Source organism: Neltuma alba, unplaced genomic scaffold (assembly GCF_004799145.2).
Source record: "Neltuma alba isolate B1F8T4 unplaced genomic scaffold, ASM479914v2 tig00012012_pilon, whole genome shotgun sequence".
Classification (NCBI taxonomy): domain Eukaryota; kingdom Viridiplantae; phylum Streptophyta; class Magnoliopsida; order Fabales; family Fabaceae; genus Neltuma; species Neltuma alba.
The window spans coordinates 41742-69101 of NW_021636583.1; the positions used below are offsets into that span (position 1 = coordinate 41742).

Here is a 27360-nt window from a genome sequence, read left to right on the forward strand (position 1 = left end):
TGTTGACTGATGACAAGGAACCTGTTCTAATGAAACTCAATTTTTTTGGTTAAAACATAGGTATCCTTCTATTGGAGACAATCTTATTTGAGGCATTGTCGGGCACTAAATGTGGATACCTCTCCCAGCAGGGATTCAAACCTTAGTTCGTCACATTATGAGGGACTAACTCCTTCTGCTAGACTTAACCCAGTTAGTGATGAAACTCAATTTAAGGAAACAAAAGGTCAATAAAGTCTCACATGGGCCCCCATGAACGAACTAGGCCGGCACGGCTGCGACATCTCTGGGCTCGAATTCGTTGGTCCAATAAAAGCAGGCAGAATTTGGAGCCCACAATCGCCTCCCGGGTTATGTCAGCCTCCCGTCGTGACTCACTTCTCTTCGTTTCTTATGCTTTGTTTAGTCACAAAGAAGAATGCATCCATAATTGGGGGATTTAATTCGTTCAGTCTATTTTTTTTAATTATCATTACAGAGAAGAAAATGACTCGCACGCTGGACCTCACCGCAAATATATAGGTGGGGATTGATTTCTTCCCATTGCAGTTGGCAAACTGTAGATTCGGCCTAATCGGATAATCACATATCCTCCTGTCTTGGCTTTTCACTTCACTGATCCCTATGGTATCCTCTGTTAACCCATACTAACAATCCCTCACTGTCAAATCCTGCTTGAGAAAAATATGGAGAGTGCTGATTTTCTTTGATTTCTGTTGTGTCATTAGGCAACTGAAAGTGGTGACAATAAGCTAAAGCTGTATTCGTACTGGAGGAGCTCATGCGCCTTTCGAGTCCGAATTGCTCTCAACCTGAAAGGTGCTCAGTACAGACAAGCACAAGACTGTTCCTGTCCCTACTTTAGTTGAATTCATCAAGTAAATGTCTTGTGTGGATAAAATCCCACTTGCTCGGATCCTTTATCAGTTTAGTGTGTTTTGATTTCAGGGATAAAATATGAGTACAAAGCAGTCGATTTGCTGAAGGGAGAACACTCTCACCCTGGTTTTTTTCTCCTTCTGTTTCATTGCTCCAATTTGGTCCTTGATAATGATAAAAATTGCAACAAACCCAAAAAAGGGTGATATTAGTATAACCATTTGTGAGTTCAGGGAGTTGACAGATTAGTGGGTAGGTGGGTCTAGTGTAGTTTAATTTAATTTGCTTTGTTGTCTTACTGTTTTGCTTTGGCATTTCAGATTTCCTGAAGCTCAATCCTGTCGGTTTTGTTCCCGTCCTCGTGGATGGGGACTTTGTAATTTCTGACTCTTTAGCCATCATTATGGTGATTATCTGCTTTTCCTTTGGAGCTCGGAAGTGCAAATTCTTTCTATAACCTCTTCCATTCCTCCTAAATCGTTTTTTTTTTTTTTTAATGGATTTGATACACATGCAGTATCTGGACGATAAGTTTACTCAGTGTCCATTGCTTCCTCCTGATTTACATAAAAGAACGATCAATTTTCAGGTATAAATTCCATTATTTTGGGAAAAGTTCACAAGTACCCCCGTACTTCAACTCATCTTTAAAAATCTACCATGTAATATGAAATCCAGATGATAGATTCCTGTATACTATAGCGAAATTGGGAGCATAATCTTCCATTTGCCTCCCCCCCCCCCCCCCAAAAAAAAAAAAAAAAAAAACACACACACACACACACACAAAGATCATCTGACGGAAATTTGAGATTCCAAACAAAATATTCAGGGCTCAACTGTGAAATTTTGAACGAAATTGTGACCACACAGTTAGGGGAAGAAGGCATCTACGTCCCCAATGACAAATGCAATTATTTGGATTTGAAAACAAAATAAACCATGGCTTATTTGTTGAAATTGTGGATTTGGATTAGAAAATTCGTCAATGGGAGTTTGCAGAAGAATAAGGAGGGGTCAGCTCTCAAGCTAGCTATAATACAGGGGTCTATTATCCAGGTTTCCAAGCACATGGTGGTTGTTTGCAAACGGATTAAAGCCTAGCGTGTGTTTGCAAATTGATCTGTAAATTACATCTTCACCGGATGATTGTGTTTTTCTCCGATATTTAAGTTGTATCACTTTCTCCTTTTCTGTAATTCTGTTGTTTCAGTCTTTTGATTCCCCTCTCCATCAAAAAGAATACAGACGGTTTTTTTTTTTTTTTGGGGGGGGGGGTTGTGGAGTTGAGTCTAAAGCTACGATATAGGCCCTGATACATGTTCTCTTCTAATGCTGTGATCCATAGGTTACGCATATTGTTTCCTCCAGTATACAGCCCTTGCAAAACATGAGTGTATTGGTATGATTAAGCGATTTTCTTTTCTTGTGAGTTTGTAATTCAATTGGCAACCTTTCCTGGATGCTATAATCCATTTTATATGCATACAATTATCCTGTCTTTTCTTATTAACAGAACTATATCGGGGAAAAGGTTAGCCCTGATGAAAAGCTTCCTTGGGCCCAACGTGTTATACGAACAGGCTTCACTGGTGAGTTTTTACTTAGTTAAGAAAAGAATTTTTGTTATATTAAGCATTTAGGTCTTATCTGCCTACTAATAGTCGTGTTAATTGCTGAAAATGTCATGGTTCAAGGAAATTTATCGTAACATTGGGCATTTGTATTTTCCCCTTGTAACGGCAATATAGGTATTTGGCTTGTCCAGGAACGTAATTCCTGGCTTAAGATGGTTTGAGGCTTAATTAGTTTCATTTAAATGTGTCTCAGCTATAGAAAAACTATTGAAAGGCCACACAGGAAGATATGCTACTGGAGATGAAATTTTCCTGGTGTGCATCTCTGCTCTATTTATTTTCATGTCTTGATATTAATATGTTAATCTATGCAATTTGCATAGATTTGATTGGTGATAAAGCATAACGGCATCGTATAATCGATGTAGTTTATCTCAACTGGTGGAATAAGACTTTGTTATTATTGCTATATGCAATTTGCGCTTACTCTAAACTAGAGTTCTTTTCCCATTTAATTGAGAATAAATAAAGTTAAGTTGATTGTCATTGTTTCTTCAGCAAAATCATTAACACGGACGGCCTAAATTAAATCCTTCATATAGTTCCAAAGTCCAAACAGAGGCCTTTTTTCTGGAAGCTCCTGTCCATAATATAGTAAGAAAGTCATAACTCCCTTGCCTAGTTCCAGTAGGTGCAGAACTTAGGTAAAGATAGCACTTGTCATCCTTTTCGCAACATGGTATAACATGTTCTGTGTAATTCTGTCTTCTGGTCTGGTATATTTTATTCCCAAATCACTGATTGCAAATGATAACAGGATTAGCTAGAGCCATGTGGGGTAGCTTTAGATCTGTTGAGTTTAATTTTTGACTTTTTTGTTGCATGACTATCTACAAACTGACTATCATTTGCAGGCTGATTTGTTTTTAGCACCTCAATTATATAATGCGACGAGGTACAATGTTGACATGGTAATGTTCTGTACACTGTTGCATTTATTCCCTCTTTTTGGCCAAGATTGGTATGGTGGTATTGAAGTATCTGAGTTGTATTACTCTGTAATAATTCTGCCTCTTTGATTTAGTGGTCCAGGGTGCGATCTTCCTCATCACCATTCTTAAAATTTAACCTAGAGGATGTTTTATTCCATAGCTTTAGATTCTGGTGGAGTGGTTTTTGGATGAGTGAGATAAGTCCTTATCTAGTGTCACCTCATATCTCATTGTTAGGTTCTCGCTTAATTCTGGTGACTTACAAGCCTTTTGCCACTTGCTGATCATTTATAAGTTTGTAATATAGCCAATGTTCTAAATGTTGAATTTGTCATAGGCCATTCAATCAAGAATAAAAGGGGGAGAAGAAGGGTTATGAGTACGGTCCGGATTAAAGCCTTTTCTATGTTATCAGCTCGCAATTTGTGATAACCTATTCATTTTTCCCACGTTTTCTTTTTCATCTGTTTATTTGATCTTTTTATAGTAACTAACCTTTACATACTTTAGTTTTCCTTTCCGAGTAGCCCTGGAACCAAAGAACAAAAAACGTGACTTGGTCTCCTCTGTTCTTTCCATAAATTTCGATCATATAATCAGCTAAGACATCATCATGCATGCAGACAGAGTTCCCTCTTCTAGCAAGATTGAGGGAATCTTATGATGAGGTCCCGGCAATCCGAGAGGCTTCACCGGAGAACCAGCCGGATGCTCCCTCCCGAGGAACCTAGTTCAACCTATAATGTGGAAGCATTGAGTGGTGATCCCTGAATTAGTTGAGGTACAATTGAATGACCCATGCATATTATACTTCCTATTTCTGTGAGTTTCTTGAAGCCAAGAGTCTATTTACATTGACTTGAAAAAAAGAAAGAAAGAAAAGAAATTTCAACGTTTATCCTTAATTGATCACAGATATGGAGTTCTTGGAATTGCTGGAGGATCGTACGGTTTAACTTCTGCTTAAATCTTCTACAACCACGTAGTATACCCTTGTGGCAATAAGGTTGTAACGTGATTACGTACAATTTTGTTTTGTTTGTTTTGAGCAAGTTCTTTTACATTTACTCCTTGACCCTTGTATGAAAACACCTTGTTAGTAGATAGTGGGTGTGATTAGATTTGTAGTGACAAAACTGATTTTCATTCTATTAGTGTGATATGATTTATGTTTGGAGTGACATTTATAAAAGTCAGTTGAAAAAGTTAAAACTTGTTTGGATAATTGATAAAAAAATATTTTTAGATGTAAAATGACTGGAAAAAAGTATAAATTTTGTTAAATAATGTATATAATGTGATAATTTTAAGATAAATATCAAAATTAAGATTATAAAAATAGTTAATATATTACTGAGAAAATTGAAGATATTAAATATAAAACGTTAATTTATTTTGCTTTTAATATTTATCTATTTTATCTTCAAATAAATATTATGGTGATTACATATACTACGTGATTAATAAAAATATTTTAGATAAAAATTATTAATTTATTATGAATAACTAATTTAGTTAATTATAAATAATTAATTTAACTGATTAACAAAGTTATCTTCTCTTCTAAATAATGTGAGTAGGCTTATTTTTCTCTGGCCACGGCATGAATAGGCTTTCATTCCTAAAGTACCAAAATTCAACTTCTCATGTAACGTGCTGCTCAAAAAGTCACGTTTTAAGATTTCCCAAGCAAATTTGGAGTCTTTGTTGGGGATCTAAACACACGCATGTATTTTGCATGGATTTTACTTACGCCCGCCATGTGTGGAGGCGTTAAAAATATTAGTAATTGAGTAGTATAAACAAAAGATTTTGCAAAAATTGGTTCAATATTGATAACAATCACACATATACTATTATTGTCAAACTCACGAGTTGATTCTCCAAATATAACGTTTTTATGTTTTCAAATAACAAAATCATGTCGATTTATTCTTAAACTCGTGATAATTATAAACTCGGTTAAACTTACGAGTTTATTTACCGAGTTTACTGTTTTTACGTTTTTAACTTACAAAATCATATTAACTTATTCTTAAACTAATGTAAAATTTTTTGATTTGATTATATTTGGTGACTTTATATATGAATTTTATAAAAAAAATTTTGTTGGATGTGATAAATTATGAACATTAATGAATATAATTTTAATAATTTAAATTTAAAATATATTTAAACAAAATTGTTCTCATTTTTTTATATATATTAATTATTTGATTATATACTTTTAATACCAGTTAAACTCTTATGAGTTTATAATCCAAGTTTATATCATTACCACGAGTTTGTTTAAAATCGTGAGTTTGACAACTTTGCACACACACTATTCAGTATATATATGTATATGAATAGAAATAAAATAGTTAAAAAGAGCTTTTTTCTATAAATAAAATGATCAATTCTCATTAATAATCAAGTCGAAAGTCACAAAGCAGAGAGAAGAAAAGGACAAGAAAAAAGAAAATTAGAAATTAAAATAGCATATTCCTAAACCTATTGAGAAAGTGTTTGGATGAAAATATAATTTTACGATATATGAAATAAATATACTTTAATTTGTGAAAAAAATGCTTAAAATCATTTTTGGGGTATTCCAAACACTCACTAAAAAAATATTATATTCATTTTGGAAAAACAAATGCTCGCTTATGTTGCTTAAATAAATTATGAAAATACTTATGTATCATTTAAAAGTAATTAAATATTGAGTAAGAGTTCATTTAGTAAATTATAATAATAGATAAATAGAACTCACTTATCTAAGTCCTACAAATAAAATACCTTTTGGACGATGATTCAATATCAACCGGGATAATAATTGATCGAAATGATTTTAGTTGTTTTGCATTGATGTGCGGATACACTTTCAATGTTCATCACTTTAATAAGCATTCTAAACTCATCAAATATGAACTGTCCATATCTTATTTGGATGGTTTGTATTTGATTTTTAAATCTTTTTTAAAATAATTATTTTAATATATATAGAATCTAAAACAAACATAATCTTCTAACTATCTTTTTTTAAAAATAAATTCTTTATTTAAAAATTATTAATTAAAGACTTTAAATTTGAACCATTCAAATCAGATATAAATAGTCTAAATCTGATGAGTTTTGGAATGTGATGAGCACTGAAATTGGGTCATTGATGTGTTCGCATGAGGGATTGTACATGAAATTGATTTTTTAAAAAAATGTAACATTTATGAAGTTGAATAAATGTGAGTTGACCGTTGCCCTCCCCCCCCCCCCAAACAAAAAAAAAAGAGTTAACTTGCTTCACACAACGTTTAAAAAAAATCTTGGCTTTACTAAAACTATTTTATTCGGCCAAACATAGCTTTCTTTGACACTACTTAAGAATTAGACACCAGATTAAGCTATTTTTAAGTGTACCTAAAATATTTTTTCAGATATATTTAGTACTTTAAAATATTTTGTGATATATTTAAATTTCTAAAATATTTTACAGTTGCATTTAGCATTCTAAATTCTTTTTTTTTGTCTTGGTATTGGATACACACACAAAATTTTAGGCTGCTAGATGTATAAAAAAATAATTTAAAGTGACAGATGCAGAAAAAATGCTTCATAGTTATGGACGCACTTAAAAAAATACTTCAAAATACTTGATACACTATAATATATTTTAAAAGATTAAATATATTAAAAAAAATACTCTAAAATACTGGATGTATCTTCGCTCTCCCATTAATTTTGGAGAATAGATGTTGAGAAAATTAATCACTTTGGAAAAGCTGCATCGGTGAGTTTCAGTCCAAATCAAGATTTTGGGCTTAAAATCTAGTTAGGGTTTGGGCCAAAGCGCTGTTGGGGGCTCTACTGGCCACCGCCGGTCAAATCGAAGCAGACTTTGAGATTGTCCACCTCTGACAATGCGCGCGAAAGAATCATCAACATGAAATTGTGAGCATATGCACAGGGATATCAGACGAACAGGATTTATCAATGGGGAGAACTTAAAAGGCACAAAGGCTAAAGGAAGAAGGATTCACCAGGCTTGTGATTGAAGTACAAGAAACCAAGGTTAATTCCCAAATACTAACATCAAGGAGCAACCTTTAGATCATGGCATAGAGCTGCTTATAGGGTTTTTATTTACAGGTTGTTTAGATTAATGCTCACAAAAGTGACTTTTATTTTATATGATTTTTGCAAATTGAAGTTAAGGTAGAAATCAATTGGTGTAGTATGATTTATATTTAAATAAGTTTTTACAGCAAAAATCAGTTTAACAAAAACTTGTTTGGATGATATATTGATAAGTCAGTTTCATTATATTCAAATATGATAAAAATTTAAAAGCCAAAAGGCAAAAGCTAGAAGTAAAAGAAAAACTGGGATTAGCGGTGGTAGGGGTGATTTTTTTTTCTAATCTAACTTCTACAAACTTAAGTTCAAACAGAAGTCAGATAGTGTAATATGATGTATATTTGGGTTAAATTTTATTAAAAAGTCAGTTCGACAAACCTTATTTGATGATTTGCTGAAAAGCAACTTTATATGTAAAATAATTGAAAAGGACTTACATTTTATTAAGTAATACATATTTAATATTATATGTGTATAATGTGACAATTGTAAAAGAAATATTAAAAATAAAACCATTAAAAATAAAAAAATTAATTTATTATTAGGAAGAAATTGAAAAATAATTAATGCTTTGTTCTTGTTATTATTAAAAATAATTTATTATAAAAATAAAATTACTAAAAATAAAAACTAATATGATAATTTCTTACCATTTGAAGATGCATAATCAGCTGGATTGATTTATCAGAAGCAGAGTTTTGAGAGCCTTCTTCTTCTCTAAAACTCTATTTGATTTGATCGATTGAGCATCATCATCATCATCATAGGAATCACAACTAAAATTGACAACTCATGACAGTCAATACAGGCGGCTTTCCAATTGTTTTCTTCACCTGCTCACTTTGGTTTATGTTTGTCTTTTATCATAAAATTGATTGATGTTCAGTGTAATTTCCCAAGAAAAAGAGAGCTTAGTTTGCGTGTCTTAGCTGGGATTGTTTTTTGGACTGTATGATGACTATTTACTTCATATTAAATGGGAAAAATTCTTTTACTTCATTTTAAAACTAAATCTGAGACTAATATGAATTGGCTTATTTTAAATAGTCAGTAAAAGTATAATATGACTTATTTTACTTCGTATATAGGTGGTGATTGATTTCTTCCCAGTGAAGTTAGCAAACTATAGCTTCGGCCTAATCGGATTTCCTCTTTTCTTGGCTCTTCACTTACACTGATCAACTATGGTATCCTCTGCTTCGCCATACTAACAATCCCTCATTGTCAAATCCTGCCTGAGACAAATGCAGGAATGCTGATTTTCTTTGATTTCTGTTGTGTCATTAGGCAACTCAAAGTGGTGATAATAAGCTAAAGTTGTATTCGTTTTGGAGAAGCTCATGCGCCTTTCGAGTCCGAATAGCTCTCAACCTGAAAGGTACTTTGTACAGACAAACATACAAGACTGTACTGTTCCTATCTCTGCTTTGGTTTAATTCGTCAAATAAGTGTCTTCTGTGGATGAATCACACTGGCTCGAATCCTTTATTAGTTTAGTGTGTTTTGATTTCAGGGATAAAATATGAGTACAAAGCAGTCAATTTGCTGAAGGGAGAACAGTCTGACCCTGGTTTGTTTCCTCCTTCTGTTTCATCGCTCCAATTTGTCACTTGATAATCATAAAAATTGCAACAAAAAAAGGGGTGATATTAGTGTATAATCATTTGAGTTGAGGGAGCTGACAGATTAATGGGTGTGTGGGTTTATTGTAGTTTAGTTTGCTTATTGTCTTCCTGTTTTGCTCTGGCATTTCAGATTTCCTGAAGCTCAATCCTGTTGGTTTTGTTCCCGTCCTCGTGGATGGGGACTTTGTGATTTCTGACTCTTTAGCCATCATTATGGTGATTATCTGCTTTTCCTTTGGAGCTCGGAACTGCAAATTCTTTCTATAACCTCTTCCAGCTCTTAAATCATGTGTTTTTTTTATGGATTTAATACACATGCAGTATCTGGAGGATAAGTTTACTCAGCGTCCATTGCTTCCTCCTGATTTACAGAAAAGAACGATCAATTTTCAGGTATAAATTCCATTATTTTGGAAAAAGTTCACAAGTACCCCCGTACTTCAACTCATCGTTAAAAATTTACCATGTAATATGAAATCCAGATGATAGATTACTGTATACTATAGCGAAATTGGGAGCATACTCTTCCATTCCCCCCCCCCCCCGGGGGGCAAAAAAAAAAAAAAAAACCACAGATCATCTAATGGAAATTCGAGATTAAAGGGCGTTTAGCTTTGAGATTCCAAACAAAATATTCAGGGCTCAACTGTGAAATTTTGAACGAAATTATGACCACACAGTTAGGGGAAGAAGGCATCTACGTCCCCAATGGCAAATGCAATTATTTGGATTTAAAAACAAAATAAACCATGGCTTATTTGTTGAAATTGTGGATTTGGATTAGAAAATTCGTCAATGGGAGTTTGCAGAAGAATAAGGAGGGGTCAGCTCTCAAGCTAGCTATAATACAGGGGTCTATTATCCAGGTTTCCAAGCACATGGTGGTTGTTTGCAAATGGATTAAAGCCTAGTTTGTGTTTGCAAATGGATCTGTAAATTACATCTTCACTGGATGATTGTGTTTTTCTCCAATGTTTAAGTTGTATCACTTTCTCCTTTTCTGTAATTCTGTTGTTTCAGTCTTTTGATTCTCCTCTCCATCAAAAAGAATAAAGAGGAGTTCGCCCCCACCCCCCCCCCCGGGGGTGGTGTGGAGTTGAGTCCAAAGCTACGATATAGGCCCTGATACATGTTCTCTTCTAATGCTGTGATCCATAGGTTACGCATATTGTTTCCTCCAGTATACAGCCCTTGCAAAACATGACTGTATTGGTATGGTTAAGCGATATTCTTTTCTTATGAGTTCATGATTCAATTTGCAACCTTTTCCGGATGCTAGAATCATGTTGCATGTTTACAATTATCCTGCTTTTCTTATTACCAGAGCTATATTGGCGAAAAAGTTAGCCCTGATGAAAAGCTTCCTTGGGTCCAAAGCGCTATACGAAAAGGTTTAACTGGTAAGTTTCAGAATGGAATTTCTGTTATATTAAGCATTTAACTCTTTCCTGCCTGCTAATAGGTCATGCTAATTGTTGAGAATGTCGGTTCAAGGAATTTATTTTAACGTTGGATTTGCATTTTACCCCTTTTAACAGAAATATAGTTATTTGGTTTGTCCAGGAACATAATTCCTGGCTTAACATGGTTTTAGGCTTACTTAATTTCATTTAAATGCGTTTCAGCTATTGAAAAACTATTGACAGGCCAGACAGGAAGATATGCTACTGGAGATGAAATTTTCCTGGTATGCATCTCTGCCCTATTTATTTTCACATCTTGACATTAATATGATAATCTATGCAATTTGGACTTACTCTAAAAATATAATTTAATTGAGCATGGTTAAAGTTAAGTTGATTGTCATTATTTCTTCAGCACAGTGAATCACCATGGACAGCCTAAATTAAACCCTTGATATAGTTCCAAACGGAATTTTTTCTTCTCTGGAAATTTGTCCATAATATAATAAGAACCTCATAACTCCCTTGCCTAGTTCCAATATGCAAAAATTGGGTAAAGATAGCACCTTTCATCCTTCTCGCAACAAAATATAATATGCTGTGTAATTCTGTCTTCTGGTCTGGTCTATTTCATTCCCAAATCAGTGATTGCAAATGATAACAAGATTAGCTAGAGCCATGTGGAGTAGGTTTATATCTGTTGAGTTTGACTTTTGACTTTATGTTGCTTGACTAATCTACAAATTGACTCTCATTTACAGGCAGATTTGTTTTTAGCACCTCAATTAGTTGCTGCGAGAAGGTTCAATGTTGATATGGTAATGTTCTGTATCTTTATACCCTCGTTTTGGCCAAGACTAGTATGGTGGTATCGAAGTATCTGAATCGTATTACTCTGCAATAATTCTGCCTCTTTGATTTAGTGGTCGAGGGTGTGATCTTCCTTGTCACCATTCTTAAAATTTAACGTAAAGGGTGTTTTAATCCATAGCTTTAGATTCTGGTGGAGTGGTTTTTGGATGAGTGAGACCAGTCCTTATCTAGTGTCCCCTCAGATCTCATTGTTAGTTTCTCGCTTAACTCTGGTGACTTACAAGCCTTTTGCCACTTGCTGATCATTCATAAGTGTTTAATGTAACCAATGTTCTAAATATTTAAGGGATAAGGTACTAAAATACTCCGAAAGTATCCACAAAGGAGCATCCAGCATCTAGAATTTTGTTTTTTTGCTCTTATATGCCCTGAAAGTTTGTTTTGTAGTATTTTTGCTCTCAACCATTATCCATAATTAAGTTTGACCATTAAAGTCACAGGTCAAACCATATAATTTAATAGTCAAACTTAACAGTAGATAGCGGCCTGAGTATTTTTGCTACGAAAATAAATTTTCAGGACATATAAGAGTAAAAAAAACTTTCAGGTGTTGGATGCTCCTTCATGTATGCTTTTGGAATATTTAAGCACCTTATCCCTATATTTAATTAGTCATAGGCCATTTGATCAAGAATACAAGGAGGTGATGAAGGGTTATGAGTACGGTCCAGATTAAAGCCTTTTCTTTGTTATTAGCTTGCGATTTGTAATAGCCAATTCATTTTTTCCCACATTTTCTTTTTCACCTGTTTAATTGATCTTTTTATAGTAGTTAACCCTTATAAGCTTTAGTTTTCCTTTATGAGTAACCCTATGGAAAAACGGTGAACTGTTACTCTTCTGTTGTTTCCATAATCTTCAATTATACATTGAACCGCAAGGATTAAATTCATCAGCTAAGACATTATCATGCATGCAGACAGAGTTTCCCCTTCTAGCAAGATTGAGGGAATCTTACGATGAGGTCCCGGCAATCCAAGATGCTTCACCGGAGAACCAGCCGGATTCTCCCTCCCGAGGAACCTAGTTGAACCTATAATGTGAAAGCATTAAGTGGTGATCCCTGAATCACTTGAGGTAATAATGAATGACCCATGCATATTATACGTCCTATTATTGTGCGTTTCTTGAAGCCAAGTGTCTATTTACATTGACTATGCTTGCATTCATTATGTTGTGCATATTATAACATTTTTTTCAATGTTTATCGTTTTATTGATCACAGAAATAGAGTTCTTGGAATTGCTGGAGGATCGTTGGGTTTAGCTTCTGGTTAAATCTTCTACAACCACGTAATATACCCTTGTGGCAATAAGGTTGTAATTTGATTATGTACAATTTTGTTTTGTTTGTTTTCAATAAGCTCTTTTACGCGTACTCCTTGTACGTAACATCTTGTTAGCAGATATTTTAAAATTAGATTTATGCTTCTCATGTGATGCGTGAGGATGTTAAAAATTAATAGCAAGTAAATATTGAGGAGTATAAATATGTGATTTTGCATAAATTGGTTCATCATTGATAACTCAAAGCAGTCAAAACAGGTGCCTTTCGAATTGTTTTCTTCACCTAGCCACTTTGGCTTGTGTTTTTCTTTTTATTTTAAAAAAGGAGCTGGGTTTGATTTTTGGGAGTTTATAATGACTATTTTGAAACGAAAGTTGAAACCAACATGAATTTAAACTTAATACTCTTTTCGAGAATTGAAAATGTCCCTTGCGTAATATTTTAAAGTTGGATGGGTTACTAAGAGTTCATTTGGATCAGCGATTGAAAAAGTAGCTTATTAAAAAAGTAACTTTTAGAAAAGTGAAGTTGGGTAAAAGCTAAATTGGATAAGTTGAATTGTATTTGGATTGGAGTTCAGAAAAACTAGTTTGCACAAGTGAGATTGATAAAAAGTTATTTAGATTATAGTTGATAAAAAATAAGTTTGATTATAAAATGACCAAAATAGATATGAGTTTTGATAAATAATGAAACATGATTAAAAAAATAATTTCACATAATACAATGAAATTAAAATAATTTAATATGAAAAAGTCAAATTTAATGAGTGAATTAGATTTTAAAACTTTAGAGAAATCATAAAAAATATTTTAAATATAAAGTGAAACATGAAAAAAAATAAAAGTATAGTTCTAGGAGCATATTTAAAAAATAAAAGTATGTTTCTAATTTATTTATTACTTTTAACTAATTTTAACTGATTTTTTGTTATCTACAAATTAGTTATTTGAAACTTATAATAAGAACCAAATGAGGTAATAAATTTTTTAACTTTTTCTCTTTCTATGTTTCAAAAGCTATAAGTCATAAGCTATTAATTTTAGCTTGTAGCTTATTGTAGCTTTTCATACAAAAATCAGATTGCCCAATCGCTTAACCAAACAACATCAAAATTTACAATCAGGCTTATAAGCTGCTTATTGGCCCTGAAACGCTGAGCCAAACAAGCTCTAAATCGTTTAAGTTATTGGTTTAATGCTATCCAATTCAATCACAATTAAACAAAGAGAAGCACATGCCCAATATAGATTAATAAGGTTGTTAGAACCAGACTAGATTGGCCAGTTGGACTGGAAAGATCAACAAATCAGTGCTAGGTTCAGTTTAGACATAAACTGGGGAAAAGAAAATAAACCAGTTTCAATGGTTTTGACTGCGTTGGATTTTTCTTTTCCCCAAACGAAAACTGAATGGGGCAAAAGGACACAAATACCGGAGGAAGAAGAAAATGTACGAGATCTGAAACAGTGTGGTAGAAGAAATCGCTTTGAAACAAGAAATACAAATACCAAATGAAATTAGAGGTCTCCTCTTGCATAGATAAGATGGATCAGAGAATTTGAAGATAAAGAAACTGCATGAACCGCTTCACTGAACCCTTTTTGTATTTTGTGATAAGCTTCACTGAACTTTGAGAAGATACAATAATGGCGACCACCGTCAAACCTCTCCTTTTATTGAAACACAGCAACTCCTTGCCCCCTCCAGCTTCACTCACAAATATAAAGAACAGGAAATAGAGGAAACCTGGGTTGTTTAAGGTTTCTGAGCAGAAAACATAATAAAAGACTGCTGAATTTTTCACGAATAATTGGTAAGGCCGCAGGATGTGCAAAGGTCTTCTATCTCTTCCCCTGTCAAATAGTTATAACGCTGCATAACTAATATCTGCATCCCACAACAACTTCATGTTAACTTCCATGGAATTTTTTTGCATCATAAACACAAATCACTCATCAATAGTTATAGAACCTCCCAAGTATGACAGGACCTAAACATGGGAGAAATGAAGACTTCCTAGTTAACTGTCAACTTCCATGTTTCTAGGTTGCTTCAATTTGGAAGGAGACGACACATTAAAGATAATTTACATTGTTTCCCATATTTCTGCCTCCTTGCTTCTAAACATTCTAACGATCAAATACCCATTCATAAACTCATTCACTGACTAAAATGGTAAAATTGTGCACTAGTACAACAAAGCCTTCTAAGATTAAAGATAACTATGATCGGAGTTTACCTCTAGGAGAGGCTGTACAGTTGAAGGAATCGATGGAGTATAGCGCTGAAAAGTGGTTCCAACTAAGACACCACCACTTCTTAGTATGCGGGTGATTTCAGCAATCTTTAAAAAGTTCAAATTTGCAGTGTCATGGTACGCGAATGGTAAGACACAGTGCATAGAAAACGATTCAAATCACATCTATAAGGTGAAAGTAACCACAATTCACATTGGAAAAGGCAAAACTCAAAGCGACGATTTCTGTTTGAGACTTCAACCAGAAAGAAAACAGAGTGCGGATTTGAGGTTATGAGCAGCGGACAAGATATTAATTCCAATATCATATGGAATAGGATATAGCATGATATTAAAACTCAAATTAGGTGGACTGGTTAGCCTAGTAAACTGGTCCCAAGTTAGTCCCGTTAAGAGTTTTGAATGGGTCGATTAGATTGAATTTTATATTTTTTTCTCCTATTGCTGGGCCTAAAACAATGTTGTTTTGAGTTAGGAAAAAAATAGTAGTCTGTTATATTTGTGCTTCATTAACTCTGTTCTGTCAGATTATGTGTGGTTTATACATGAATATTCCATTTACTTGTGAATTAATGCCTTTTTATTTAAATATTACTCTTTTTAAGGTTATACTACCTCTGGTTTTTAATACTAAAAAAGTTAGCTAAGTTAGTTATTTGTAATAAATAGATGTTGTCTTCTAAAATACTCTTGCTAATCATATGTATTAGCCAGAACTACTATTTGATAGAACATTTAACATGTGCAATTATCACACGTTACAACCACAGCAAAGGGGCATTGATAGCATACCTCCTCATGAGGACCAGGAAAACCAGTTTGATTGAAAATCTGACGCCAGCCTCTTTCATAAAAGAATGAAACAAGTGGATTCCTAATGGATTATTAAAACAGAAGGAGAACATAAGAACTTTCCCATATGATTAGCCATGTCAAAACTCTTATAGTCTTATTAGGTGACAGCTTTTCATTATATATGCTAAAACAAGAATTCATCTGGAAACAGAAATACAGATGGGGGTCAGAAAAATGGATCTGCAATGATACCCTTAAGCTGTGAAATTGAATTAGATCACTAATCTATTTATACCTGAAAATTTCAATATTTCTTGGTTGAACTTCAGTGTAACCGTCAACCCAGAAGTGACAGTCAAATCCAGATACATGGCTTTGCTAGAGTATGATTTAGTGCACATTTTACACTTAAAACCAGACCTGGAGATTGCTGATCTGAAGTTCCGCGGCCATCAAGTGAATAACTATCAGATTGGATTTTCAGATACGTTCAGAATGACTACACACGTGTACATTAATTTCTTCCTGAACTTACACGTTAAGACATGAAGGACCATTTCTTATCAGAGGCTCCTAACATACTGGGCATGCAAAGAAGTCAGCTTCGTTAGCTTGATCCTGCCGCCTACTTATATCCTGAAGGCAACAAATTAAAGCTAAAACCTTGACATGAATTGAAGTAAGAAGAACATATATTCGACGAGCATGTATATATAGTTCTGACAAATAAACAACCATGTTGAAAACTAAAAAAATATACCGACTCCACACATGCATGGATAGATGAGGAGGAAGGGAAGCGAGGAGGGAGAAAATGAAGCCGAGGAGGAAACGGGGAATTCAAAGGAAGGGAGCGGCATCTTGGGAAATGGAGATTGCAGAGAGGATGAAGAAAAGGAGAGGTAGTAGCCATGGCCATGAAAACTCTTCCTGCTCTGCTTCGGGCTTCAACTGCTAGTGTCAGTCTCCTTCACTCATAGCAGTACAAAGAGTTATGTCTTCTTTAATCGCAGGGGATTAGAGCGACAGTCTATCAGTCCCCACCAACCTTTCCATAAAAGGGTTCTTCTGAATCCTGCAGTAAAGGAGCTGTCTTGGATAGCCCCATGGCTATTAAATTCGGCCCCAAACTGCTCAAAATATCCAAGTTCCTCCACTGAACACGTTCCTCTAGCATATTTTCAAATCTAAGTTCATGCAAGTATCTTCAACCTGGTTCCCTTACTCAACAGAGCTTTCTGTGGCCAAAACCTTTCGAAAAATGTACTTTTGCCTAAATATATGAATAATTTAGCTCTCCTAAATCGTAATGCTTGTAATTTAGCAATGCAAGACTTGTTTATGTTGAAGAAAACAGGTATATATACTCATTTCATAAACAATAATCACCCACGTGTAATCCATTAAGCATTTAAGCTAAAAGAAGATGCAGTATTAACACATGTGAAGACATTTCGTGACATTTTGTAATTGTATCTTCTTTGTTCTCTATTGATATTTGAGAGAAGATGCTTAAATGCTCTAAAAGCATTCATAAAGAAGCATCTAACATCTAGAATTTTTTTATTATTTTTATATATCTTAAAAATTTATTTTCATAACAAAAATATCTTGACGTTGTTAAGTTTAACTAGTAAATTATATGGTTTGATTAATATTTTTAAAAGTTAAACTTAAAAGCGGATAATAGTTCAGAATAAAAGTGCTATGAAATAAAAATTTCAGAGCAAATAAGAGCTAAAAAATTCCAAGTGCTAAGTGCTTATTCATAAATACTTTAGAAATATTTAAGTATTTTATCCACATACTCTTTTTCTCCTAAAAAATTTACTATTTAGTATTTACATAATTCATTAGTGAGCACATTATGTGTGTACTCATTCTTTCATTGACCAGGCATAGCATATGGAAAGCAAAAAATTAACGGAATAAATCCACGGAGCGTTTAGTTAGTTTTTCTTTTTATCTTAGTGTTTAATTAGCTTTCAAATCGCCAATTTTGAGAGAGGCCCTCTCTGATTCATAAATTTTTTTTTTAAAATTTTACTTTTAGAGACATTCTCTTTCAATATTAATGCTGAAGTTCAATTAATTAGGTCTCACTATTTGATTTAGCGCGCGTTTGAGTTTAAATGAGTGATTATGAAATCTATTTATTTTGTTTGGCTATTTTCTTTAAAATCCCAATAAGTCATAATTTTAGATTCTAGTTACCCTTGTTAACTAGCACATGGTTCCCCGCGCATCGCTTGTAATTCTGGAATAGTTTCATCTTAATTGTAATTAAAAAAACTCTTACTTTTCATGCTAAGCAAATAGATTTCATGAAACAATTTCATCAACCAACTTCATTATGATTAATTGATTATGACAGCATTAAAACTTCATATTTTGATATTGTTTGCAAATTTCTAACTTTCTCATGGTACACAATGTTAGAAGTTATTTTTTAGAACAGTTTCCACCATCATGCAGAAGTTTTTTTTTTTTATACTATTTACATGTGTCTTAATGCTTTCACAATACATGTTTTTTTGTAATTTTTATTTATTAGCCATCATCAGCTTCATAGCGCCTTAATGCTTTCACAAATTAAATTTTTTTGGGTACAAAAATTAAAATTTTTTGACATTGCTATTGGAATGAATCATCATTAATTTTTGTACCAAAAAAATCATTATTAATTTGACAAAAAGCCCATTCTCTATCAGGCCTATAATCCAGGACAATAAAATGAAAATATCTGAATCTAATGAAAGCCTGATTTAAGATCCATTTGGTACGAGAAAAATAAAAAAAAAGGAATAAAACAAAATTTTAATAAACTCGATTTAAAAAAATTAAAAAATTAGAGTTAAAAACTTTTAACTAATTGTTACTCTTTTTATCTTACATTTTTTCTTTGTTAAAATTTTATAATCATATTTCTCCGATTTTTCAAATCAAACTTATTAAGATTTTTTTCTGCCTTTCCCTTCTCACCAATTCTCTCACACCAAACACAGTGACTTTTCATAATATATATTTTTATTATTAACTGTTTATTACTATTTACAACTAAATAATAATTACTAATGCGCTCCAACAAAGTGCTCAATGATGCCACTGGAGACAAATTCCTTCTGGCTAATGAAGAAACTACTCGAGTCTTCCTTCCCATTCATTCCCAGGCGCTGCAATAATGTGCTACCCCGTGAAAGGGGAACTTGTAAATCCAGAGTTGTTACGTTTTCATTGCCCAAACTCTTTATTCTCCAGCTTTATAATGTCAAAGTGTTTTGAGTAGATTTGGTATTATAGGAAGACACCAATTTGAGCTTTTTGCTATCTTTTTTTTCATGGACGATAAAGATGACAGGGCTATAACAAACCACTGGCACAAGATTACATTAGAAGTCTTATTTTATTATTCTCCATGGTGGTGGCCACGAGGCTCCATTTTTTACATGTAGCTAAGAAGATGACAATAAAGGCTTTGTTGCCTCATTTTCAATTAGGACAGGTTAGCCTTGCTCGTGTTTGAGTTAATTAATTGAATGCTTTTCATTTTTTTCCTGATATTCCATTATCATTGTGATTGAATGAGTTAGTCACTAGATAGGGTGGATAGGCCTATTTAGAAGAAGCATGGGATGTTATGCATGTTATAGAGTTAGTTTCCATTAGTTGTTTTACCTCGTTGGCTCATCATCATCATCATCTCTATCTTGAATATTTATAGATCCACATCCTGACTTTCAATGCCTTAATGAAGAGGATAGGAGGGAGCTACGAATCTAGATATAGAACACTGTCTTCGAATCTATGGATGGTGAAAAGGAGATGGCACGTTCATCTAGCCTATAGGTTTCTGATTTTTGTTCCATATTTTGTTTTGTTTCGACTCCTTCTCTCTCCCCTTTTTTCATTGTTGTAGTTCTTTTTGTCTCAAGTGTTTTTTCATATTTCCTCTCCATTGTAATAATCAATTCATGAATTGAGAATATAGTATCCATTTCTCAGAAGTTGCATTTTACTCATTTTGAGGTGATGACCATGATAGTGGAGGAGAAGTTGCTGGGATTTGATAGAAGGAGAGAGGCAAGGGTACTATTAAGTTTTTAACAAATAAGAATACTAGGAAGGTTATGCTTGTGATGAGATAGTCGAAAACATTCAAGCATCCACCTGTATTGTGGAGTAACCTTGGTTCTTACTCTATTTTCATCATACTTTAGCCTTTTTTTTAAAATGAAATTTGAGTATCATTCTATGTCATCCAATTGCTTGGATGTTTTAACATTTTAATATGTAGGTACCATATCATTGATTAGCTTGAGATATTGATTTTTTGTATTTATATTATGATTTTGTATTATAATATTCCTTTTAAGAGATTGTATGATTTTTGAAGTTTTGTCTTATAATGATTCAGAGAGGACGCAGAATTCAGGTGGGAGAAATTCAAACATTTTGCAAGTTGGCTTCATTTCAAAATACATTGGCTTACTCGAAACCCCAGGCTTCATTAATGTGGAATTTGGCTTGAACAAAGCCCAATGCAAATTTTTTGTTTGATCATCAAGCCATATCTTTCTTATTAACAGTGATTTGTGTGTAGAGCCGGTATGAAGCCATTGTTTGGAACTGGCTTGAGTGGAAGAGATTTATAAGTTTTATTGATAAGGATGATTGAATAAAAATTTATTTAATATGATAATTATTGTTAATAATTATTATTAAATGAAAAATTATATTTACATAATAACAGTTATTATTATTTTCAATAATAATTATTAAATGAAGCTTCCATTAAAAATATATTTAAAGGTATACTTTAGCCTTATTATTAAATGAAAAATATATTTAAATAAAAATTACAATCACGAAAGTGTAAATAACTTTATAGGCTAAAGTGTATATTTAGTCCTTTAACTTTGTGCAATGTTTCAATTTAGTCACTTAACTTTAAAAAATATACTTTTAGTCCTTTAACCCTAAATTTTTTTTTAAAAATGATGACATTAAGATCTTAAATGTTGATAAAATATTCTCAAATGCTAACATGTTAAATTTAATTTTCAAAACATTTATGATTGTTATAAAAATCCATCATTAAAACCTAATGATTTTAGAGTTAAAGGACCAAATGTATGCTTTTTAAAGATAAGGAATCAAATTGAAACTTTGTACAAGGTTAGATGACCAAATGTATACTTTAGTCTAAATTTATAAAATTCATAGCCTTTTGATAATTATACTTCCATAAATTATTTTAATAAATAAAATCCAGATATAAACCAAGCTCTTCAAGTCATTTGTATAAAAAAAAATATAATTAACCAATATCACGATTAATCAGAGCCCGATAACTTAAAACAGATGGCAATCAATAGATATTTCTAAGCTGAAAATGAATAGAAAATGAAGTCCTTTGATAAATATCAAAACAACAAATTAAATAGTAAACTTTTCATTCTCCCTATCCATCTAACCAGCATATATATATATATATATATATATATATATATATTAATAGGAATTAGCGTCTTCCTTTTTTTCTAGTAATTAAATATAAGCTCCCCGTATGGTAACCAAAGAAAACGCTATTTTTCATAGCTCCCAAAAGAACATTGGTTGAAGTTACTGGATTGTACCTACAAACTTGCCACTATTCATCACTTGTAGTAATGATGTGTTCAAGATCTATATCTTCTACAGGCATTGAGAAGATTTTTAATTTTTTATTCATGACTCATCGTTCCGTATTGTTTCATAATCCACGTAGAAAAAATGTTAGCTCCTATTTAATAATCTTCAACAATGTACTCCTTTAACTGAACCATAGCAAGTGACTCTCTTGTTGTCATAATGTAAACAAGGACATATGCCGAAAGCCCCTTTAAAGGATACCCGTCCACAAAAATATGTGCCAAGAATTTCTGGAAGTGATATCTGTCGAAACACTTCATGTTTCAGATCAAATGCAAGTATAAATTCATATTCTTGCTTGAACTTGCCAATTCAATGAAGCACGCCATTGAAGCATATGGATCGGACTTGTTATGAACCTCACATGAAGGAGGATACTATGATTCGAGATGTTTTCATGGCCATGTAACATAGGAAAAAATCCAGACCGAGTCAATCTGATCACCAAGAGTACAATAAACAAAGTTTGCAATCTTAAAATCATTGTTACTATGATCAAAACCAATCCTTCACAACAAAATTTTTCATGCCAAGTCATCGTAAGGGGAAGACATACATATTTTTGAATAATTGGGTTCCAAATTTTTCATGAATTTGAAAGGTCGCTTTTTGACAAAACATACCAATCCATTCCTTGCACCTATAATTTGTTTGCCTTTAAAATCATGGATGGTAGGGCTCTTCATGGTGCAAAGCAGATCATATTAATTGTTATCACTATGCAGTGAATATGTTACATAATTTCCTCTGCTATTTTTTCAGTTACAAACTTTAACAAGAAAGACTTGGTTTGTGAATCAAAAGTTTGGTTTGAGTTTCTAGATATAAAATTAGTACTAGCAATAAGCTCGTTCCAATCTTTGCTAACAAAAGTGCATCTAGTTTGCGCAAAATTTCTTCAACCACATCACGAGGAATAAAAGGAATGTTGCTATTTGAGGCTGGGAATAGCTTTAGTTTCTTGGAAGGCTTCATGAGCTCGTTGACATTAAGAGGTAGAAAAGGTTTGAGATTGAGGGGCATGAGGTGTCTAGGGTCAGGGTTGGGCTATATATTTACTATTAATGCACATATATTAATTAATGATTAATCAGAAAATTAGAGGGATTCACCTAGAGATAATAATATCCGTTAGAGAATCTTGAAAATTTTAAGGAGAAATCGCAAAAAAAGACTTTGGAATTTGAAAATTACAGATAAGGACTCGTGACAACTTTACTATGAGTTTTGACAACTTCATGATATATTATTATTGTCAAAACCCATAGTGAAATTGTTACAGGTTCCTATCTATGTTTTTTAAATTCTAGGATCTTTAATTGCGATTTTTCTGAATTTTAATTATTTACAAAGATCAAATATTAAAAATATAAATTAAAAAAAATATTAACTTACGACCTCACTAAATCCCTATATTTCGTCTAATCACATATCATGCACGCCATCACATTTCATATCTTAATGGTATTGGTCTATTGGATTAAAAGTAAAAATTTATAAAAAAAAGGTATATAATATATTTTGGATTAACAATAAAAGATTTTCGTTTGATTTTACTAAAATTTGTTGCAAATATTGATTAAAAAAAGATTATAAAGAATTTTAGTATAAATTAGGAAGACTATAAAAGAAATTCTATTCAATAAATATGTGGTTAGGAAAAATTGTAAGGATTCAATTATGCGTAATTTAGTACTTTAAATTTATATTTTGGCATTTAGTCTTTTAAAATTTCAATTAAAAGTCAAACTATTTTACAGATGAAGGAATGTAGAGGGAAAAAAATTTCAAAATCTTTCTTCTAAATCTCAAGAAACAAAAAACCAGATCGAAGATTAAACTGGTTGAGGTAGTAGGTCAAGGGTCATTGGTCGAATCGGAGGTCGGACTAGCCATATTAAAGTAATATAATTTAATTCATAACATTAAAATAGAACAAAATTCATAAATGATAATCAGTCAAAAAAAGATAAGAAGTTACAAAAGTAGTTTAAATGTTTCATTGTACCAAGCGAACATTAATAAATTACATATTTGCATCACTATGAAAAATCAAAATTATCATTAAGATTATTGGCAATGGCATGGACTCAGACATCAATAGTTGAACAAAAAAAAGTAGGAGTAATAATATCATCATGCAAAGATGGAGGATTAGCAATATCCATATCTTCATCACCAATGTAAGACAATAAGTAATATTAATGATTATGCAAATAATTATATATTCATCTAAGAATAAAGTCTTAATTATATACACAAACCTTCATTATCGCTCTTAAGAATTGTTGAATTTGCAATGTCTTCATTGTTAAGGATGCTTTCAAGTGTAGCCACATCTTTATCACCAAACTCTAGAGTGGGTTCTTCTTTAGCCACCCAAAAGTCCACTATGTCAATGTTTTTATAATCAATTGGATCATAACTTTTCTTCTTCTTCAACGTATTCCTTTAATGACAAATAAAACTTCAATTAAATATAAATCAATTAAAATAAAAGACTAACATTATTCATTATTTTCAAGATTACTAATGCTTCAATCGTAGATTATAGTTTGTGAAAACCAAATTATTCAACCTTTTATGTTCCAATCTGTTTCTTCTCTTTGTATGTATTCTTTCAAACAAGCTCTAATTCTTCTCACAACCAGAAGAAGCAGAAGTTTGACTAAGAATATGCATTGTAACGCGTTGCAATTTTGGAACTGAAAAGCTATTCATCTACATAATAAAAGACATTTAGCATACAAGATTATATAGAATTAGTAAATAACCATGAATATACTATAAAGTGTTAACAGATATTAGGGTCTAATTTTTGTGTAGCTTGTTGACATGATGGTCTACTAAAAGACTCCTTACCTTCACGATAAGTAGTTACTTGTTTCATTATCAGAAAGCCATCAACATCTTCATCTGAGTAAGACTCCACCGCATCAATCAATGCCATCATTAACTTTGACTTGCTATGACAGTCTGGATCATATGAGATTGCAGGATTCAACAAATATGATGCTGCATGGGTCTTCAAATGCCTATCCTATCGAGCTTGAATGATGCTTGTGTAGGGCTTAAACAACTCTTTATTCTTCTTAAACATCTCTTTAATTGCCACTTTTGCCCTTCGTATACCTTCATAAACATAAGACAATGAAGGCCTCTCATCTGAATCCACAATTCTCAACAATTTTATGAGAGGTGACATAATCTTCACAACTTGATAACGGTCATTCCAAAACTGATTATCTAATATTAGGGTGGTAACATTTTTTCCTGCTTCAGTCCTTAATAATTTGTAATCCACAAAATGCTTATCAACAACTAGAGCTTGCATGTCATTTTTGTGTATGTATATGCTATGCAATGTAATAAATACAGTAGCAAATCTTGTGACACTAGGATGCACATTTTCTTTCCAACTCGGTCTTCTTCTCAGCCATGATAAGGAAACCATATGGTTGTAAGAAAAAAATTGTTATCTTTGATGTCTTTAATGCAAGGTCTAACACATGAGGCATGCTAGAAAAGTCATTTAATACAATATTGAAACAATGAGTAGCACAAGGCTACCAATAAATATTTTTATACTTTTTCTTGATCAGCTTGCCACATGCTACATAATTGGCTACATTGTTAGTCACTACATGGACAATGTTCTTAGGACCAACCCACTTAATGATTTTACAGAATAGAGTAAATAGAGTTTTAGCATCTTTCACTAAATCTAATGCATCAACAGTCTTCACAAACACCATACCAAATGTAGGATAGACTAAGAAATTTATCAAAGTTCATTGTCTAACATCATTCCATCCATCAACCATGAGTGTGCAGCCATTGTTCTTCCATTTAGCTCGATGACTATCAATGAGTAATTGACATTCTTTTTTCAAATCACTCAATAAATTAGTTTTGAAATCATAAGCACTAGGAGCTTTAAACTCATGCCCAATTGAAGCAATACCATCCATAACTTTTTAAAATAAAGGGCAATCAAATGCCTTGAATGAAATAAAGTTCACAATGGCCTATTCAGCAATCAACATTTTCACATTGTGTTTTGCTTCTTTAGTTGCTAATGCACTTTTAATGCCTGGTTGGGAATCAGGAGCTGTTTCATGAGCAAAATAATTGTCTATACTCCCAGGAGTTCACCTCTTCTTTGCACTACTCATGGTAATTGGAGAATCAACATGGGTTTCTTCAAGTTCCTCTTCTATGTTTTCAATAGCTTTTTTTTTTGAACATTCTTTCAAAGACTCGGTCATTCTATGATGTACATCATGTGAAACTTTTTTACATGAAGCTATTTGACCAGTGACATTAGCAAGGTGTTGCTTCATCCTAGTTATCCTACCTCTATAATTATTACCACAAAAAAGGTACGTACATACAGTTTGTGTCCCGTCTTATTTTGTAGGCAACATGTGCCCATGCAGGATCATTTTTAGTAGCAATGGAGAAGTCGGTGTGGGAGTAGAAGTTTTGACATTAGGAGTGGAAGATTGAGTGACGTTTTCATTTCTAGAACTTTGATTGTTTGGAATATCCATCACTGCTACTAAATAACAAATCAAAAATCATTTCTCTTGGATATTAGATAAACACAAATAGTAGAACTACAAGTTTCAAGAACCAATTCAAGACACAAATTTATGCTGGAATTTGATGGTGTGCCATTCTCAGAAATCAATCAACCATCATTTCAATTTCTAACACTTCTACTTATTACATAAATAGTAATAGAGTAGAAATCAATCAATCATCATTTTAATTTCTAACACTTCTAACTATTAGCTACACAGTAATAGAGCTTTAGTGGAGAAAACAAAAAACAATCAATTATATTTATCATTCTAATACTTCTAACATTGTTTATTTGTTATAGTTTTAAAGAAGAAATCCAATGAAAGGCAAAACCAAACCTCTCGGCTAGTGGAGAAACTCAAAAAGGCAGAGGCAATCCAGTGAAAGGCAGAAAGTAAAGCAGAAAGGTAGAACTCTCAAGAAGTTGAACTTCAGCTAGAGAGTTTCATCTCCCCTTACTTCCCATTTCCCAAAGCTCTTAGCCAGTGGAGAAAGGCAAAAATCAAAGCAGATATATTTATCAATTTATTCCTAAAATCACAACCTAGTTGAAAGGGGAGGGAATGTTTTTTGAGCTTACCCATTGCACCAAAGCCGATATGATTGATTGAACTAGGGATTGAAGGATGCCTTTTAGTTTTAGGCAAGGTGAGCAGTGACTAGGATCTGGAGAAGCGACCACTGTGCCTCCTTTGTCTCCATTCTCCCCGATGCACGACAAGTCAACCACCGTACCTCCGTCTCCACTATGTGACAACTGCTCTTTTAAAACCCATTTAGATCAAAATTTTCAATTGATTCGAATGATTAACCATGATAGAAAAGAAGAAACCTTAAAATTTTAAAATCGCTATCATAGTTAAAAGAAATAAACTTATAATAAGAGTAACATCGATCGTTACCTTGGGCCTTGGACTTCCAAAGTCTAGGAATATCATTCAATCGTTAGCCCAAACCAAACTTATACTTTCAAACACACGAACTAATAAAACATTTTAATATAAGTCATGGAACCCATTAGTCAAAAGTCAATACTATCAAATAAGCATAATACGCAAAGTCTTAAATATCTCTGGCCTTCAAATGACCTCCCATATCGGATAATAGTAATTAAAAGTATTAGTTTACAGCATTAGAGTATATGGGCCCTATGTGGCAATATATAACAAGTCAACACATAAAACAAAAGTAGGGAGGCTATATAAGCTATAACAACACACTATGCCTCCGGAGCCTTCCCTGATGAGCCACCACCTGAACTATCACCTGAAGATA

General features: G+C 32.8%; 1 protein-coding gene and 1 long non-coding RNA gene across 6 annotated transcripts; one reads left to right on the plus strand and one right to left on the minus strand.

The window, feature by feature from the left end:
• The first annotated feature begins 488 nt into the window (after window positions 1-488).
• Window positions 489-12918, plus strand: LOC114721152 (glutathione S-transferase zeta class). 5 transcript variants are annotated; one of them, XM_028906973.1, is made up of 11 exons: window positions 489-627; window positions 729-819; window positions 9078-9134; window positions 9320-9405; window positions 9511-9582; window positions 10348-10401; window positions 10514-10589; window positions 10815-10876; window positions 11354-11410; window positions 12385-12542; window positions 12691-12918. In XM_028906973.1, exons 1-10 carry the CDS (start codon window positions 625-627, stop codon window positions 12490-12492), a joined length of 666 nt encoding a protein of 221 aa, XP_028762806.1. In that variant the 5' UTR covers window positions 489-624; the 3' UTR covers window positions 12493-12542; window positions 12691-12918. The 5 variants fall into 5 exon arrangements, with proteins under 5 accessions (XP_028762806.1, XP_028762807.1, XP_028762805.1 ...); XM_028906974.1 differs by lacking the exon at window positions 729-819 and adding an exon at window positions 8852-8942; XM_028906972.1 differs by lacking the exons at window positions 9078-9134; window positions 9320-9405; window positions 9511-9582; ... (1 more) ...; window positions 10514-10589; window positions 10815-10876 and adding exons at window positions 949-1005; window positions 1200-1285; window positions 1397-1468; ... (1 more) ...; window positions 2396-2471; window positions 2710-2771 and having other exon boundaries at window positions 495-627; window positions 12691-12896.
• Window positions 12919-15810: 2892 nt separating this feature from the next.
• On the minus strand, window positions 15811-16777 carry LOC114721153 (uncharacterized). Its single transcript, XR_003738032.1, has 4 exons — window positions 16568-16777; window positions 16343-16443; window positions 16103-16242; window positions 15811-15886 (listed from the first exon to the last, which is right to left on the minus strand). It is a non-coding gene; the product is annotated as an uncharacterized LOC114721153 (long non-coding RNA).
• Between the last annotated feature and the right edge of the window lie 10583 nt (window positions 16778-27360).

Excerpts from the sequence above, each read along its gene's own strand:
- LOC114721152 (XM_028906970.1), top strand. Across the intron at positions 2,772-3,370 it reads CTGGAGATGAAATTTTCCTG|GCTGATTTGTTTTTAGCACC; the intron begins GTGTGCATCTCT and ends TATCATTTGCAG. Across the intron at positions 3,531-3,595 it reads CTCTGTAATAATTCTGCCTC|TTTTATTCCATAGCTTTAGA; the intron begins TTTGATTTAGTG and ends ACCTAGAGGATG.